A 19347-nucleotide genomic window follows, 5' to 3' on the forward strand; every position below is an offset into this window, starting at 1 on the left:
TATTTCGCTGTAACCTCGGGGTCTGAGGTGCCTAGATTCCTAAATCGGTCTTGGCCTCTCACAGTAAAATGCAGTTTCATAATCCCGAATATTATATAGGTCTTGTTGCCCCAGCAGAGATCATGAACTTGTCTGTACACGGACAAACGTGTCCGTGACAAAACATCTTGATTGAGGAAAAGAAATCGGTTGTAGGCTACGTTTTAAATGCCACGTACGTGGTAAAAATAGCATTTTGATGTCCGTCAGAATTCACCGAGGCGTCGACCCCTGATGCGCAGAGATTTTTCTGTCATGTCAAATCGAGTAGCTCTGGAACCACATCGCTGCAGTTTTTAAAGCCAAAAGCCGAAACGTAGGCCTACTACGGTAAAGAGGTGAACTCACCCATGTAGAACAAGGAGCATTCTTGCTCATTTGTGACTAATGCACTCGATGCTAACGCTTGTTAGAACCTCTTAAGTCGTTTCTCCTTCACGTTCATGTGCGCTAAGCATTCAGAGACAAGAATGTCACTATGCTGCTCACCAGGGCTGGCCGAGATCCTGCTTTCAGTCACAGATCAGGGATCATAATGCGTTAAGGTGGCTTTACTGTGGGATGCGTTCTGGCCGGAAGTCAAGCCGGGGTGACGGATACGTTTGGGATGGCGGGAGCATCTACAGAAACGGAGATGTGAGTTTGAAACGGCCTTCCTGCATGTCAGCAGAGTGGCTAAAATTCTCATCAGAATAAGTGATTAAAGTGAGATGGTAGAACGTAAATTTCTGCATTATCATGGTGGGAGAAAATAATTAAAAATGCATTTAATTTAATTTCAAAGCCTTGGAATAAGTGAATGAATTTAAATAGGAAAAGTAAGGATGGAAAAAAAAATTGGTCATGAGTCTGACGATGGTAGAAAACAAGTTTTCAAGAGAGTCAGAAAGCGCACTGATGATGGAAGGTTCCAGAAGGGTTTTCGGTAGTCGCATTTTTGGCCGTATTGATGTATTTGCAGGACTGCTGGCCCTCTGGAAGGTTCTGCAGCTCGAGGTTCTGCCAGAGACTGGTCACACAGTGAATGTGGGAAATGATTTGGTTTGATTTCTCAGCGATCAGAACACGGCAGCAGGTCCGAGAAGCACTCCAGAGGTGTGACAGAACAGACATCCAATCGTTTAAGCCTCACGCTGGGCATGCATGCGACCTCTCTCAACTCACTCAAACTCTACAAGTGAAAAAGAAAAAAAAAAGATGATACAAAAAAGTACTGGGGTTTTAGCTACTCTGGCAAAACTCCCCCGATGCATTTAAATGAAGTGATGAGATTTGGGGGTGGAGGAGAGAGAGAGAGAGAGAGAGAGAGAGAGAGAGAAAAAGGGAGGGGCCTATGAAATTCACAGATGTGGGGTTTATGTGTGCCAGATCTAGAGAATATGCATGCATGTGGACATGGTAATACTGTGCTTGTCCTGTAGGTGGTGCTCACAGCCCCCTGCCTTCTTTATTTGCCCCAGAAGGCCACCATGACGGAGTTCTGTGATGCCCAGCTCGCCCAGCTCGCCACGCCGGCTCCCCCTGCCTGCTTCCATTTTATTTTAGTGGTCAATAAAAGAGTGTGCAGGGGTTGGTGCTTTTGATCGTTTCGGCGGGCGTTTATCGACCAGTTTTTAGTTCTAGTGGCTTGTTTATGGCCGCGCCGTAAATCCGCGAATGTAAATGTGCCTGGAGAAATACAAAGTATAAATAACTAAAGACAGTCCATTTCCTAACAAAATTTTAATGCACCACTTAAAATATGTCCCTCCGCTCCTTCTCCGTGAGAGATCAGGCGCGCGGACACACCACCAGGTCGAGTGGGCCCATCGAAACAGCCTGTGGATGGGGCTGATGGGTAATCTGGTTCCGACGATCGCCACGCATTGGATTGAGCGACTCAAACACGGAACCTTAGTCTTAGTGTGTGGCCTTATTTATCCGTTTAGCCTGTTGCAAATTACCCACGATGTTGTATCCGCTAAGAGGGGCTTCTTTCAGCTGGGTATTTGGAACGGCGTAAGGATTTTACGCTGAAAGCTGGCAGATAAGCAGGGAAAAGCCACACAAGAAGCTCGGTTCCGTCTCGGCGTCGTTCTCGCTTTTGAAAAGAAGTTTAGTTTGAAATAAAGGAAAGGAACTGGAATGCATTCTTATGTAAATATCGGCTGCTCTTTTTAGCGCCACGGAGCTGGAAACTGAACAGGTCGGAGCGAAGTTCCCGTCTGAGTTCTTTAGCACAGGAAGAACCTCCAGCAACGACAAAAAAAACTGCTTTTTGGCCTTTAGCAAAATCTGATTAACATCAGCCCATGATAAATTTAGCTACAATAGGTTGCTAGTGAAGCATTTTGAATTTGAAGAGCTGTTTTTTTCTTTCGAGCTACAGATGCTCAAAAAACTATCCATTGGACTGTTTTGTGCCACAATGTTTCACTTGCTGCTTATTAATATTGATTCACTTTTACCTGCCATGTGAATCTCTAAAGGTAACACTCAGTGGTAAATCTGGAGCAAAATGTCTGTTTACCTCCCTAAAAAGGATTCTGAAGACATTGAAGAGTAAAAAATGGCAAATTTGTAGCTCTTTGTTACAGTTTTAACAGCGTAGCTGAAGCCGGGGGCTCTCATCCTGAATGCAGACTAATTTTAAGAGGCCTAATTCGGAAGGGAGGTGGAATACAAACACCCCCCCCCCCCATTCCAGCACCTGGCTGGTAGGAGCCTTCTTTGGTCTAAGTTCTGCCCCTTCTGTTTAAACGCTGGTGCTGAATCACCTCAAATGTTACAGTAGACAGATTGGGAGCGCGGCAGGTTGGCACGGTGCCCCGAACCCTGGCCCACGTGCCTCGTGGCACTCTGGGCTGCAGCACCAGCTGCACCTGCAGCGCCATGACATGGCGGAGGAGGTGGGGGTGGGTAGGGGCACCTTGGATGGGGAGGGCCGTAACAATGTCAGAAGCATCAGAGACTGTAGCAGCGAAAGGCTTCGCCGTGAAGCAGACGAGCCTCAGAGCGACGAACTGCCGTCAAGCAGATCTCAGCTTCAGCTTTAGGAAACGTCATTAAGGAGGAATGGTGTCTGATGAGGTCATTGTGCCAAATCTGTTCGCTCCTGCCATTTCTGCAATATCAACATCAACATTCCAGTTGGCGTCGGATCATGTGGACCTTGAACCTTGTAGGGTTAAGAGCAGAACATTAGCCAGTTAATTCATCAGTCCTTTAAAACTGGATTTCTGGCCGAGTGAATGGAGTCCTCATTCCTGGAGGGTCGTTTTCCTGTAAGATCCAGCTTCCCAAGGCAATCGAGGCGGCAGTGAGAGCTGGGAGAGCCACTCGAGTGGGCTTACAGAGAAAGGGATGAGAAAGTGGATTGTTGGTTGTGTGGTGAAAGAGAATGAGTACGGGGGGGGGGGAGACAGATCAAATATCAGCGTGCTGCCTGGCGTGGCCGGGGAATCAGAGGCAGAGGGAGGAGGATCGGACAGAGAGAGGGGGCTGAAGCGTAATCCCACATTTGCATTAGCAAACAAGTCTCGCCTAACCTTCTCAGGAAGAGATTTACAGAGTGTGCCCATGGAGCGCGGGGGGAGAGGGGAGTGGGGGGGGGGGGCAGAGAGGGTAGTACTCGATCAACGTAATCGAGCAGGGGGGTTAAACCTGCCTGCCAAACAGAGACCAACGGTGCTGTACACGGGGGGGCGGTTATTGGACAAGCGGACCCCAATCAGACAGACGTACGAGTTTGACTTCTCCTTTGTAAAAAAAAATTGATGCCACGCAGTACCCATCATCCACCTGGAGCACGCCATGGCTGTGTAACATAGTCTGTTCATGGCCACTGTTGGCCAGAGGAGAGATTTAATCACTGGAGTGACTATGGGATCCCCCCAACCCCCCGAGATCTTTGACAGAATTCGAACCCTGGCACCGACCCAACATACCCAAATAGCCACCCCAGGAAGACATCCTGGTACCGTCACTGGGTTTAATGGTGTTTGCATGAACACAGGATGGGTTAAGTGTGTTTCCTCCATGGTCCTGCCCCTCCCTGGACTGAAGCCCAGAACCTACCAGGCCCTTAACTTTAATGCCACCTGCCATCCCAGGCGGTGCCGATTGATGACAGAACCCACCACAGGGGCTGTCCAAGTAACGTGGCGGGATCCCTGAACATGGGCTAATTGCCGCAGTGCATGCTGGGGGATTCTGCGTGGGCCGGTATTCGCAAGGTTTCGAAAATCCTCACCTAACAAATGACAACAGTTTCGGACTAACAAGCTAAGGGGCCAGATCACCCTGCCTGAGTTTTATCTGCAGCTGTGTCACCCCAAGGTGGGTAAGGACTCTGTGTCCGTAATCAGTAGGTCGCTAGTTTGAATCCCGGGGCCAGCAGACTGATGCTGCCTTTGGGGTTTCTGAGCAAAGCCCTTAATCCCTGGTTACTCCAGGAGTGCAGGATAAATGGCAAACAAAGCATTATTTCCCTTTAAGCATTTACTCTTTAATACACCCTAGTGTTCCTGATAAAATAACTAAATTTACCATTTTAAGGTCTGTCAGCTGATGGCGTATGGCGATGATTCACAGCCCCCCCCCCCCTCCCCAGAACTTATGGACTGAGGGCATTCAGGAGGACAGCAGTGACCCTTTAACCCCCCCCCCCCCCACACACACACACACAGGTGAATCTGTGCATTTATTGCTAAAAACAGACAAAGGGAAGGCATTTTTTTTGGCCATGAGAGTTACCCTTCAGATAGAAATTTCGACAGCTGTCAATAGGACTGTTAATCGTCTCTTTACAGCTTCTCGACAAGATGCAGTATTTTCAAATCAGTTTTCTTTTCTTCAGTGCAGGTGGTCACCAAAGGCAGCATAATCGAGGAGAATGAGCAGAACACAAGATCCCCGATTGTCAGCCTGCATGGCAAAGGCACTGAGATGCTATCGGGGGGGGCGGGGGGGGGTTGCTGCTGTCATCACCCAGTATTCGCCATCAGTTTGACTGGCGCTCTGAGCCAAGTCACGGCGTTCCTGTGGATTTTAGCGCATCGTCAAGGTAGCAAAAAGTACAACAAGGACCGTCTGCCGTGCCTCAGAAAGCAGTTTTTAGGACAGAGGCACGGGATCCGCACCATAGCCAAGCTTGTAGCCTGTCGGACCACCTGGGTGTCTGCTGTCATTTTGTGTGTGTGTGTGTGTGTACAGAGCATGTGTGTGTGCGTGTTAAGGGGCACGGTAGCAGCTAACAAACAGTGCATCCGAATGGCTCTGATTGGCTGAGACTCGCAGGGGCACGCTAGCAGCTAACGGGGCTAAAACATTACAGGACTGATTGACATTCCTGGGCAGCCTCGCTTCCCCCTTTTTTTCCCTCTGGAATGGAAAGGACCGATGCCCCAAGGCATTGTGGGGGCCAAGGATGGCTGCCAAGGCAAGACCTGCAGGAAGGGGCTGGTGGGGGTGTGTGCAGGGAGGATTTGCACTTGCTGTTTGGTTAGACGCGGTTTATGTAGTGCAGTGCTCTGACAGGTGCGCGTCTGCCAAAGGGCTAATTACCTGTCCGGTAGATGCGAGTTTCCCACCGCAAGAGGGACGTCGTTGTGACAGGCTTCTGCTGAGAGAGCCCACCAATAGGCACGTTCCAGCTTCTAACAATCGTTATTAAAAAACAGTATTTATTACTCAATTGCAAATATGCCAGATGTCTGAATGGTGAGACGCTTTGTGTCTGACAGGCTAGATGTTTCGTGGATTCACTCCGTTACCCCCAAAGCTGGCATCCCTAGTTTGCCTCAAGTGAAAAATGCCCCCCTTCATCAGCCCCCCCCCCCCCCTCCTTATTTACCTTCTCAGAACATTAATTAGGTCAGGGCAATCTCCCCATATGGTCTGTGCAGGTGCTGCCCGTCTGGGTCCTCAAGGATTTCTAAGTTGGAATCCTATCGACTTTCGGTTGTTTTGTGTGTGTGTGTGTGTGTGTGTGTGTGTGTGTGGAGTTGTCCCACTCGCACCAGAGACCCTGTCCAAGATCACTGGTTGTAAAATGTGTGGATGATGCTAGTTAGTGTCCATTGTACAATATCCTGAGATGTTTCTCTCCATGGGTGGGTGTGTGTGTGTGTGTGTGTGTACTGGCAAATCAGGGCCCCGGATGTTGCTGACGGATGCAGTCCCGTGTGGCAATGAGCACACTTACTATTTCCGACTAGGTCATCTCAAACCCATCATTATGCAGAAGAAAGATGAAGCTCATCAGTTCAATGCAGCCCCCCCTCCCCGCCCACCCATCGCACTCTCCCCCAAAGACATGTAACATGAGATTACGGAACAAAAAATGAATCATTATGCAAACCCTTCTGGGTCTTACAAAGTGACACGGCAACATGTTTGCCACAACTTTCAGGGCGCAACTTGTTTGGGTGGCTTTTCTCCAAACCCTTTGGCCTTCCAGGGTGGTCACTGACGGCATGAACGAATTAATGAATGCCAGTGTCCCGTTATGCACAGGGGAGAAAGAGTCACGCTCAGCTGGGGGGGTGCCGCATGGGGGTTTTTCCACGTCGTAAGCAAGATTCAGTGGAACGAGAACTGGCTGGGCTGGGAGTTTTTATGCGCTCAGGAATTTCAATGTGTGGCTCAGCGGGTCAGCACACTGTGCCTGTGATTGGAAGGTCGCTGGTTCAAATTTGAGTGATTTCAGCATTGAACCCCTGAGCAAAGCCCCCACCCTCCAAATACTCCAAGGCCTACAGTATATGACCTTGCTCTCTCAACGTGAGAAAACGTTACAGCAAAACCTGTGAGTCTGAATTATCATCTGCAGCCTCACTTAGGAGAAGCTGAGGTTACGCCTGTATACCAACAGTCTCTCCTCAGACAGAAGCTGACACTCTGAGAAGGAACAATTTAAGTAGTATAAATTAGTGATTTGACGTACGCACACCTCTGGATCTTACACTGTTCATAGTTTTACGGGGCCGTGCGTTAAAGGCCGCTGTCGCTCCCACTTCCTGCTGGCCTCGTCCTCTGATGGAGCCCAAGCTCGTGGCTCGCCATGAAACTGGGCGAATTAAGAGGGATCAAGAAAGGTTTGTAATATGAGAATAAATTAGAGGTGGGATTATGGGAGCTTTAATTAAAACCCGGCTCTTTGGAGGGAGTGCGTGCCGAGGAAGCGATGGAACAAACAAGGACGCTGCCTCCGGCCGCCGTGATGCTGGTGTGGGGGTGGGGGTGGGGGGGACCTGGGCTGGAGGAGGTTCCCGCCCTAATAGAGACATACGACCGCGGCATACGGTTGCCTGGCCCCCTCATATTTCTTACCTGTCTTGGCTCCCTTCCGTTTTATTGCCTTGAATAAACCACCGGAGAGGGATGAGCCTGGCCTGAGACCTCACTGCATTCCCTCTGCTCCTCAGGGCCGCGGCAGAACGATGTCGCTGTGGAGGTCACTGCCAGCCAGGGGGCAGCGTGGCACTGCTTGCTTCAGCCTTGGTCCATCACCATGCTGGTGAGTCTGATCTCCCACCGTGGAATCTGGACCAGCCCTATTTAACCAGAAGGAGGCGGCGTGGATGTAGCTTAAACGGTATAACGAAGACGAAGCTCCATTATGGTGTGGATTTAGACTCCCCCCTGCCCGGGCCTTCCTGTTTTAAGCGAAGCTGTCCTATAAGGGGGCGTGGGGGTGTCAAGCAGAGAGGGGGATGGCTAAGCCCTTCTACAGGCTGCAGCGCTTCCTGCGACGGACGCAGCTGTTCCTGCTCTTCTTGGGCGTGGCCTACATCATGGCGGGCAGTGTGCTGCTGCTGCAGCGGAGCAGCCTGGTGCTGTCCCAGCGCGGGGGCGGCGCCCTGCCCCCCTTGCCCTCCCTGCCCTCACCGCCTCGGGCCCTGGAGGCCCCTGCCTCGAGGCCCTTCCTCAGAGCGCCCCCCGGAGTGGACGAGATGCCTGACGGCAGGCCCGGCCCACGCTGGCTCGCATCCCGGAACCTGGAGATCCGGCGCCTGCGGCGGCGCTGGTTCCACAGCCTCATGAGCGAACGGGACACCCCCAGGGTGGATCACAGCCCCATGCAGCGGAAGGTCCACCACAAAGGTCAGTGCAGGAGGACACCCTCCGCGCACTCCCCATTATTAACTTTCTGGTTTCCTGAGCTGAATACCTAAATTCCCACCCCCTACCACTGCTTTACAGGGCTGGTGAACAGCCGGGTCAGGAATTTACACCACAAGGCCACTGATTTAACGGAATGAGCAGCACTTAGATTCCCGTTAAGGTGAAGAGGGGGTCCCTTTTAATGAAACCCCGCTGACAGCACTTGAAATTGCAGTTATATATTTTTTTTTGCACAAGTGTTTTTCTAAATCACGCTCCCGTAAAATCGATTTCTGGGCAAAAACAGTCAGCGAGTGGGGGGAAGTATCACTCGGGTCCTTCGGCACATAACCGCTTAATCCCACTGAGAAGTGTCCAAGCGTGACGGGTCATGTTTTGTTTCCGTCTCGCCAACGTGCAGGAACCTACATCGGCTGTTTCCTGGACGACGCCAAGGGACGGGCCTTGAAGGGGGCCGTTTTTTACGACTTCCGGAAAATGACCAGCACCATGTGCCAAGATACCTGCTCAGAGAGGTACAGGGACCCCCAGCTACCTTAGGAAACCAGAAGCTCGTCTGGGGGGGGCGGGTGGGTGGGGGCTATCTGTATTCAGTACACGGTTTAAGAGCCTGTGTTTGGGAAGACGACACAGCATGCTCACACTACCACCAGGTGCTGGCGCTGCAGGGACAGCGCGGGGAAGTTTTGGAGGGGGGCCAGCCACCTCAGGAGCGAATGCCAGAACCCCCTTAGAGGGGCCCCGCAACCCTTCACCATGGCTGAGAGCCACCTGCTCAGGGGGCCCCTCCAGCATCTAGGGGGGAACTGCACAGGCAGCGGAGGGAAAGGGCTGCCCGTCTCGCTAATTAACCACCAGTGTCTCTCCAACAGGGACTTTATTTACAGACGTGCCGCAGTCGCGACACTGCAATGTTGACGCTCAGGGCTGTTTGGTTTACACTCCTGAAAAATGACTCAACTCCCCCCAGATGTCTGGATACAGAGGACTGAGAAAAAAGAAAAAACAAAAACAACAACAAGGCCGTATCAGCAGCGGACGGCAGATCTGTGTTTTCCTGCCTTTGTTTGCTGTTTGTACAAAGACACGTCGGGCGTGGAGAAGACCGTAGATTACCCCACTATGTTATTATTCCATTTGGCCAGTTCTGCTAGCAGAAAAAGTGATTTGAAATGATAGACTTTCACTCAGGGTTCAGGGAAGTGGACATGTCTGACAAGCGGTGCCATTTGCACGTGGAATGGTTGACCCCGAAACCTTTGGCTTTGGCGCTGTTATGGTAACAGAATGCTTGGGCATTCTGTGGTATTTTGGATATACCGCAGTGAAATCTATGGGGTCCCCCCCCAATTTGGCAAATTTCGTCGTGGGTCCCCCAATCTTATTGCCTCAATTTAATAATATTGGAATAGCGTTGCCTTTGAAGATACCATAAAAATACCCAGTCCCAGAGTATAATGTCTGGACACAATGGTGAAAGGCCCAAGCCTATCCAAAGTGGTCTTCTACTAAACACTATTTGTAATCATTTGCTTGTAATCATTCGCTTGTAAACATTCACTTTTTTGTCACGTATTTTGTCATATACTTGTCACATTTTTGCCGGGGGACAGGAGAAGCACGGCACTGATGGCCGCGTGAAAGATGCCGGCAGCTTCTGACGGAGGCAGGAACGTGTCCTCTGCCTCTCACACTTGGTCCAAGCTCTGTTCAGGGCTCCTGCCAGACGGCACCTAGGCTCCGCGATTAATGTAAATAATTAACGAGAGGAAGCAGTCTCGGGGAGGCGTTGCCATGGCAACGGTAACGATGCCACTCGTATTTTTTATTTTTTTGTTTTTGATCACTCTGGAGCAGGGGGCTAATTTGTGTGTTGTGGCATCCGGGTAAAAGATCTTGTCGCCTTTTGTCATGCACTAAAATGTGAGGGGAGAAAAGGTTTCGACCAGCAAAGAAAGGCATCCTGAGTAATCTCGGGGATGGCTAAGGTTCTAAGCACGACAATGAATGCAAGATGAAACCTCTTTCACTCGAGGGTGAGACGCACTTATTTTGATGTAGAGACAAGCAGCCTGCAGAGAAAAGGCTAATTGGAAAGGGGGAGGGGGGGCACACCGGCTCCAGGAGCTGGGCTGGCGGCCCGGAGAGGCCCAGGGCGCTGGCCACGGCGGACAGGCGGGTCAGCCAAGCATGGCTATGTGGTGACGAGGTGAGACGTGTACGTCCCTGCCCGACGATGGAGAGCTAGCCGGGTACTAACCTTTGGGGCCCTGTGTTGCCATGGAGATGGGAGGAGGTCACCCCCCCAGCTTTGGACGGATGTTACACCTGGGCCTTGGCTGCCACGCAAAACGTCAGCCAAGGGTGGCTGGCATATGTGCTCCGCTCTGACGCCAAGTCCTGGCACGCCACCCAGCACGGATGCTTTTTAAACGCAGCCGCACGCAGTGCATTATGGGAAGAGCACATATAGAGAGCGCCATCAAGCATGGTCAGCACTGGCCTGCATTGTGGTGTTCACGCCATCCGCCTGGTCGCCCCTCTCTTCTGCCGCAGTGGGTACCAGTTTGCTGGCCTGGAGTACGGGTCCGAGTGTTACTGTGGCAACCGCGTTGGCAGCTCCAGGGTACGAGAGGAAGACTGCAACCTGGACTGTAAAGGGGAGAGGGGCTCTCCCTGCGGAGGGGTGGGCCGCCTCTCCGTCTACAAGGTGGAGGAGATGCTTCCTGGACAGCGGCGATGTGAGTGGCTTAATTTCACTGTATTTCTAATTAAACTTCTAAAATTCCTATTCCATTTTATATTTCATTAGCCCACGTTTTTTGGACGTAATTTTTCCTCGACGAACTTCCAAGAGCCGCATCATTCAAAGCGTTTTCATGTTAATGCAAATTGCAGTGAGGTCACCACAGAGCGGATGAAAGGGCACCCAGTTGAAAGACGGGGTTTGTCGAGGCGCCTTCCGTAGCTGTAGACAGGGGCAGAGGTGGTGCTCAGTATATATCAGCAAATGGTGTCCTTCAAACAAACATGAGTGGGATTTCTCTGTATCGCCTAGTGTGCACCCCCCCCCCCCTACCTAATAATGGTGGGCCATTCCCCCCCCAGTCAGGAACGTGCGCTACAGAGGCTGCTTTGAAATGCCCAGTGATCCCACAGCGGCCTTCCTGTTCCACGCCACGCAGTGGAACCTGACACTGCAGTCCTGCATCGAGGCGTGCACTGACAAGGTGAGACCCCCCCCTCCCAGAAATGACAGCCGTGCCCCTTCACGGTTTCCTATTTTTCCAGGCTCCCGCATGTATGCCATCAATGACACCGCTGCTCACCCCGGGATTGGATACCGGCCCACGCTGACACTCCTGATGAGGATTCCTTTGTTTTTTGTTTCCTGGTGCTCCACAACACCCCGCTTAAATTTTAATGCAGCCCTAACCCGCATCAGTCCTCTTTGTAATCATTCCCACATTCTGGGGTCGTTCCCCATGCCTTTGACCTTGGATACCTGGGACGTGGTGTAGAACGAGGGCACGCCTCACCTTACTGTTTACTTAAACTTCGACAGAAGAATTCGCTTTATAGAGGGAAAAAAATTTAACAATATTGTGCACTTTAACTGTGGATTCAAGCCAGAATTTATTTATTTTTTGCCCCTGAAACATGAGGGGTGGGGGATGGGGATGAGGCAGGCAGTTCCAGAAATTTCCTGCATACTAATGGGAGCTAGTGCATTAACATTCCAGAAGTTTAGAAAGCTGTAATGAAGCACTGGTACGATCGCGAGGGAGGACTGGGGGACAAATGCGTTTTAAGAGCTGTGACGGCATTTTTAAAAAGGTCCCTGGATTAGGCGTGGGACCACCTGTGAGGTCCACACTGGGTAAATACAGAGCATTTCATTTAAGAAACCTGCCAACCACCGCAGCGTGGCCAGCTCACATCAGTAGTAATAAATTAATCACACTACGGCCCACAAATTATATATATATATTATTTCCCTGGGCTGTATTGTTTTTTTTTCGTAAACCTTGCCAGCCTGCTGCTACACGGGGGGGTTTTCAGAGTAACATTAGCACCTAGCAGTAAGCTAATAAATTTTAGATTAGATACTTGTTTCATATGCACATGTGGGATCCTGAGGGTTACACTAAAGAGGGGTCTCATTTTCCTACAGTATGGCAGTTTTGAAATGAAATGATTTGATCCACCTGGTAGCTCGTGGAAGGTCGTGGTCCTTCCTGTCGGCACAGAAGCGTTTTGGGCCGATTTAACATCCTGCACCGACCGTGGGTCTGAGCGGCGCTCAGGAAGGCCCCCCCTCAAGCTGGGCGGGGGGCAGTCACACCTGAATGACCATGAGAGGACCTGGCGAAGGTGGGAACACGTCCCCCAGAGCCACCGGGTGTTAGTACCAGTACCAGAACCAGTAACGAGTGCCGTGTGACATCACCAGGAGCTGCCGCTGGCCGTGCTCCGGAGGCCTGACTGCTACTGCGGCTTCGCCTCCCTCAGCTTCAGCCTGCAGTGCCCTGTCCCTGACCAGCACTGCACCCTGGCCAACACCAGCATGCCCCCGGCCCCCCCAGACAGCCGCTTTTTCCAGGTCTACCAGACCCCTGTGCAAGGTAGGCACCCCGGTGCTGCTTCTGGACCTACAGTGAACAGCTGTTTTTGTTATTGGAGGGTATTGGCCTGCTGTGCACTTAGGAGGCCTGCCCTTAGCATGCAGATTCCCTTGCACTGGCAGTCATTTGCACGTGAGGCTTGTATTTGTCGTAAGACGCCTTTGTCCTATGTTTCTTGCAAAACCGTAGTTTTTATTGTGTTTTTTAGTTTTGTGTCGGCCAAGCTGAACTGGTCAGCAAAGTTCAGGAGATGATTAGCGTCTACAGGGATGCCCACATGCAAACCCACGCGATAATGCTGGACTAGAAGACTAGCCTCTGAGGTGTTTATAACGTTTCGCCAATCACAGATTCCAGGTGCACCGAACGGGAGTTTCTGCCTGAAAAGTCCAGCAGATTGGTGGCTCTGTCCAGTTTCCCGGGGGCTGGAAACACGTGGGTTCGACACCTCATTGAGCTGGCCACCGGATTCTACACAGGCAGCTACTACTTTGACGGGACCTTGTACAACAAAGGTAACTGGCCAATGACACCCATAAATCAACAATTCCAGTTACCACAGACACAAGATGCACTTTATATGAACAGAACCACACCGCAAGCTGCAGCTGCAGGCTCACTGCTTATAATTCCTGGACAAATATCCTTCAACCAGGCCACCATGAAATACATGACATAGAACCTCCCTCCCACCAGGACCCTCTCCTGGACCCCCCAGGTGATGGTGATGCACCCTGAGATGACGGGCATGTGTAGTTGGTTTACTTGGTTTGGTCAAAAGTAAAAAAAAAACGCTCACCTCTTTAAGCATTGGTATGCTCCATCTTGGCCTTGTCCTAATTCTAATTTCCAGGAGATACCAAAAGATGGGGAGTTTATCTGGGTCACTGCAGCGTTAGTCTCTGCAAATTTTATGTCAGTCAAATCAGTTTGCTACAAACAGAGGAGTGATCATCGCGCTGTAATATAATAGCCTATTATTACATTATTAGCACATTCAAGCCAAAATGTTTTTTTATTTTTTTATTTTATTAAGGATGTGTTCATGCTTTTTCCCTACGGCTGAGCACACTAAGTGCACGAATTCCCTTGCTCTACAAAAAAGGCCCACCTTTATTAAATAAGGTGACTAGCTATGAGTCAGATATGTGTTTTTTGTGGGGGGAAAAAAGGAATTAAAAATAAGACAGTCTTCCCTCTGAAGAGAACATTCTGCGTGATCGGCTGCAGATGCAGGAACATGTAATTGACTTCCGATTTTAGCGTTGCAGCTTTTGAATCGCGCCACGTCCGCTTCCCCGGAATGGCGTAAGCAGCCGCCGGAATGCGAGAGGTGCTTTGATTGCATCCCGGGCCCCGTGCTGCCTTGTCCTAAAAGACACGCCCGATGGCACGGCCTGTGAAATGAAGGCCCGCCGTTGGCGTCCTCATTCGGATCGAAATGGCTTTTTCCAAACAGAAGGGTGCTGGGGAGGATCTGGATTCCGGTTGAATGGAAACGTCATTTGGTAATTGCCCCCATTTTGTTACTGTGGTAGAGACTGTCAAAACAGATTTGGTGGGTAAAACTCAAAATCCTGCATTTTTTTTTATAACTTGAAACTTCTCTGTACTTTAACCATTACCTTATTTAGCGCAAGCCAAGCAAAGCTGAACTGAGCCGTGCCGGTTGGTTATCAGTCTCCCCCTCCCCCCTCCCCCTCCATCTCTGCCGTAGGCTTCAAGGGCGAGAAGGACTACTGGAAGAGCGGGCGAACCATCTGCGTGAAGACCCACGAGAGCGGAAGGCGTGAGATCGAGATGTATGACGCGGCCATCCTGCTGATTCGGAACCCGTACCACTCACTGATGGCTGAGTTCAACCGCAAGTGTGCCGGCCACCTGGGCCACGCCTCTGAGCAGCACTGGAAGAGCAAAGGTACGGGGGGCAGTGATCCGGTCCTGACGCGGCCTTTACCCGACAGTGATCCGGTCCTGACGCTGCCGTTACCCGACAGTGATCCGGTCCATATACGGCCTTTACCCGACAGTGATCCGGTCCATATACGGCCTTTACCCGACAGTGATCCGGCCCTGACACGGCCTTTACACGACAGTGATCCGGTCCTGACACGGCCTTTACCCGACAGTGATCCGGTCCTGACACGGCCTTTACCTGACAGTGATCCGGTCCATATACGGCCTTTACCCGACAGTGATCCGGCCCTGACACGGCCTTTACCCGACAGTGATCCGGCCCTGACGCGGCCTTTACCCGACAGTGATCCGGCCCTGACGCGGCCTTTACCCGACAGTACAGCCTTTTCCTGCTTATGATCATGGTCTTGATGGCATCTCTGCTCCCACCTCACAGAGTGGCCGGAGTTTGTGGACAGCTACGCCTCCTGGTGGGCATCCCACGTGCTGGACTGGCTCCACTTCGGCCGCCGGCTGCTCGTGGTCCACTACGAGGGGCTGCGTGCAGCGCTGGTGCCACAACTGCGCTCCATCGCCGCCTTTCTGAACACCAGCGCCTCTGAGGAGCGCCTGCTCTGTGCCGAGAGCAACCAGGACGGGCACTTCAAGCGGCCAGGTGGCCGGCAGGCCGACTTCAACCCCTTCACCCCCGAGATGAAGCAGCTCATCGACGGATACATTAGCGCCGTTGACCAGGCGCTCAGGGAGGGCAACCACACCAGACTCCCCCAGGAGTACATGCCCAGGTGATGGGAGGCATTCCATTTTTGTGACAGTCTTCAGAACCACATTCCTATGGGCCGAGGTCCCAGGATGAACCCTGTTACTAAGGTGCACAGTGCCCAAAACCAGCTGGCCAGGGGATCCGAACCCGCAGAGCGCCGATTCCCACCATGGAATCAGAAGCGAACCTTACCTTTCCTAGGTCACCCTCTTTTTTTTTTTTTAATGACTCTCGGTTTCATCTTTATTTCCACTTCTCTCCCCTCACCTCCTCCTACTCCTTCTCCGCAAACCGCCCCCCCCCCCTCCTCCCCAGGATGTGGTAGCACGCCTCACAGCCCACGAGTGCAATCAAACGAAACGTCACGGAGACGACTTATGAAAGATTAAACCGGATATTCTCGGCCCGCCGTTCCCTGATTAAAACCCGCGGAGAGAATTCCGGATTGCTGGCTGGGATGGAATTTCATTTCCGCCACATTCTGCTTTTTTTTTTTCTGCGCGACTGAGCCTGAGTGAAAAATCACAACAGGGATGTAAAAATCGGACCGCTCCTAAACTGTCGTGGCAGCACTGACAGCTGTGTCCCTCTAGTAAAAGTAATAAAAAAGAAAAAATACATGCATTTTATATCTAATTTGTAGGTTTACAGGTTCCTGCTTTTCTGTGTAGCTTTGGAAATCACACCTGGGCTCACGTAGAGATGTAGCAGACCATCCAAAGGTAAACGCTGCCTCACAGCTTCTGTTACAGGGGCGGGGGGTCACTGACACGTGGAAGAACGGAATGCAGGGGGGGGGGGGGGGGGGGTTGGTCAGGGAGGTTCAGAGTGTGGTGGCAGACATGCAAGACTTCCTCTACATGGCAGGGGGGCAGGTGCAGTGTGCTGGACTAGGTAGGTTGGCACCCCCCCCCCCCCCTCCAATATAATAGAGGAGACAGCGAGAAAAGCACAGGCAAACACCGTCTCCCCACACGCCCCCCCCCCCCCCCCCGCCCCCAGAAATCCTCAAGGAGAGAGGTGCTGCACCACTAATCCGCACTGAGCCGATTAACGCGTCACCGGAGGTCCCCGATACATTGGGGCCCACTCCTCACGTCACATGATCCTTGGCAGAGTTCGAACGAGGTCAGAATGAGGGAAGGGGGTGATCAAAAAAACAAAAAGAAAAACAGAAGGCCTCTTTTTCATTGGTATAATTAGGAAACATGCGACGGTTGCAGTAATGCGTCGTAAGACGGCCCGGTTGCTGCATTCGCTTCTTTGTTGTTATTGTTTTGAATTTTGCCGCTTGAAGCTGTAGCAGACGGGGCCGGCGGGTCGACAGAATCTCTCTGCCTTTTGCCTGAGGACGTGGAAACCTTGCACAAAATAAATAAATAAATAACCAACAAACACTCCCCCCTGTGTCGCAAAGACTTATTCCGGAATCTAATTACCATTTTGTGAACGTGACGATGTTGGGAAACATTACCCCTTCCGTCTCACCTTCCGATCGGTTTAATTCATATGTAAATGTTGGACACGCTGCTGGACGGCGGACGCATCCAAATTACTTCTGGGGGGGGTGGGGGTTGTGCAATAACTTTGGCTTCGTTCTCCGCTTTTGCAATGGAATTATTTTCTTACGGCAATATGGAAGAGGCTGCAACAATAAAAGAAAAATAATCAAAAGAAAATTGGGTCTAAATACAATTCGTAATTACATTTTCCTCTGTAATTTAGTCCGGCAAAGTCTTCACGCTTTACCATTAACCTTCAGATAGATCAATTTGAGGGAAAAAAAGCGTCTTCTGGCATCATCTGGCATCATCTGGCATATTGTCGACGGTTTTCCTGCATACATGCGTGTATGTGTGTGTGTGTGTGTGTGTGTGTGTCCTGCATCTCCACATAAAAGAAGCCCATTTCATTTCCTGTGCTTAGATTAAATTGTTCTTTCCCATCCCAGGGACAGTCCCCTGCCCTAGGGAGTCACGGTCCGGAAGATTCTGCAGGATCTCTCTGTCTGAGGCGACCTTAAAGCCAGCACTGTCACGGTGTCCGTGGAGGGACGGGTATCGCCTGCGGTTCAGCCACCTCTGCAGCGATGGTTGCTTCTAAAAATAAACAAAATTAAAGGGGCCGCTCCCTGGAGTTTGACCTCTTAGCACTGTCAGTTACATAACGCGCCATATCAAGTACACTGTGTCTACGGTCTTCTGATCCTTTCCTTTAATCATCTGTCAATCTGTCTGTCTTACTGCGCTAGGATCTTATAGGGTAACAGTCTGGGAACATTAACGAGTGCTAATAAAACAATCGACCATGGATTTCTGCCTCACCCGTCAAGCCGTTAACGCTGTAACATTTAGATGGATGATTATATCCAAACAAGACTTGGGTCACTGATGTGGTAGGTCTTGGTGAGCCTACTCAAAATTTATAGCTCTCATTATCTCCTTCCAACTGCTGTTTTTTAGGCAAATAGCATCCTGCCAGATCCCCTGGTGGGGGGGGGGGGTCTACCTGTGTTCTTGGGGGAGGGGGTGGGGGGACAAGTATCTGCATGCTGGTGGGATCAGCGCGGTGGTTTTCACCGTTTCCATCATGGCCCTCAGGAATGTTCCAGATGCAGAGCTGCTTTCCCATACCCCTATGCCCCCCTCCCTCATGCATTCAGCCTACATATGCCCCCAGGCATCCGCCCCTCCTCACCTTCATCCCTGATGCCCCAACAGGCCGGATCCCTCACGTCCCCAGGCAGTACAAGCACACACAGCATATTTTTATGGCCCCACCGGACCTCCCCAGAATAACCCTCGATGGCATCCACACCGGTTCTGGAGATTTCAGTTCTTTGACGCACGCACACATTTTTGCAGAAGCTCTCCAGCATCCGCATGAAGGGCAGGCGTTGCCATGGGGCCTGGCTGACAGAGCTCCAGAGGAACCAAACAGAATACCTAATTCACATGCCTCCATTTGACTACAGCATGCTTTGTCCTACTAAAAACAGCAAAACATCTGCTCCAGATTTTGAGGTTACCCATAATCCTCTTGGTATAAGACCCCAATCAATATCAAGTCGAGTTGGCTCAAGACCTGGAAACATAAGTATTATAATTATTTGCCGTTCAGTACCTCATGGACAAACACCATGAAGGCAAACAATCCCATTTTGTAACTGCAGTGTCCAGCCACCGCCTGTCCAAATGAAAAATGCATTTCTGCTTATGGAAATTTCAGGCAACACTTGCCAATGCAAATCAGTGTAGGTCAATTGCTTTATTTATTTATTATTATTTTGTTCTTATTGGTAATGAAAAATCCTGATTAATATTGTTGAAAAGTTGAATATATGCCTTCATTTAAAAAAAAAAAAAAGCCCCCAGTGAATTTGAGGGTAAATTTGCTTGATCGTCCTTTTTTGAGACTATCCAGGTACAGGGCAAAGTCAGTAACCAACATTGGAATATTAATAGACATGATCCCTAAGACCCTGAAGCCCAGCTACAGATTATTAAGAGCTGTTCAGAAATATTTGTGACCCAGTCCAATTTAAAAAAAACATGCACACATAATCCATTCACCTTGTCAACCCTCAGCACTTATCCAATTCAAGGTCGAAATGAGCCTGGAGCTTATCTCAGGAAACGCAGTGACTGAACGTGAGGACAAACTGCCTTGGACGTCAGTCCCTCACAGACAGGACTGCTATAAAAATACTGCAGTAACTATTGGAGGATTGTTCATCACCCAATAAATCATCTGTTTACTGACAATGAGGCCATGATATTTGGGGCATTTCGGAATAACCAGCTGACTACTGAGGTGAAACATCTACTGTATTAATGCCCCCTTCACTCTTCTGATTAGTTCCAGGTCCTGGATGAATAAGAAACCAGCTATGACTGA

General features: G+C 50.6%; 1 protein-coding gene and 1 long non-coding RNA gene across 5 annotated transcripts in view; one reads left to right on the forward strand and one right to left on the reverse strand.

Annotated features, from left to right (window-relative positions):
- LOC111856397 (uncharacterized) overlaps window positions 1-638 on the reverse strand; it is a 15729-nt gene extending 15091 nt beyond the window's left edge. Inside the window, exon 1 of the long non-coding RNA XR_011983214.1 lies at window positions 529-638. This is a non-coding gene — a long non-coding RNA (uncharacterized lncRNA). The remainder of the gene's footprint in view (window positions 1-528) is intronic.
- LOC111856393 (sialate:O-sulfotransferase 1) overlaps window positions 1-16253 on the forward strand; it is an 18457-nt gene extending 2204 nt beyond the window's left edge. For all 4 annotated transcript variants that reach the window (XM_023836324.2, XM_023836323.2, XM_072701124.1 and 1 more), the window contains 8 exons: window positions 7446-8124; window positions 8546-8660; window positions 10702-10886; window positions 11254-11375; window positions 12599-12770; window positions 13121-13285; window positions 14488-14688; window positions 15124-16253. In XM_023836324.2, the coding sequence (XP_023692092.2) occupies window positions 7734-8124; window positions 8546-8660; window positions 10702-10886; window positions 11254-11375; window positions 12599-12770; window positions 13121-13285; window positions 14488-14688; window positions 15124-15476 (1704 nt within the window). In that variant the 5' untranslated portion in view covers window positions 7446-7733 and the 3' untranslated portion in view covers window positions 15477-16253. The remainder of the gene's footprint in view (window positions 1-7445; window positions 8125-8545; window positions 8661-10701; window positions 10887-11253; window positions 11376-12598; window positions 12771-13120; window positions 13286-14487; window positions 14689-15123) is intronic.
- Window positions 16254-19347: the final 3094 nt, after the last annotated feature.

Source organism: Paramormyrops kingsleyae, chromosome 17, assembly GCF_048594095.1.
Source record: "Paramormyrops kingsleyae isolate MSU_618 chromosome 17, PKINGS_0.4, whole genome shotgun sequence".
NCBI lineage: Eukaryota > Metazoa > Chordata > Actinopteri > Osteoglossiformes > Mormyridae > Paramormyrops > Paramormyrops kingsleyae.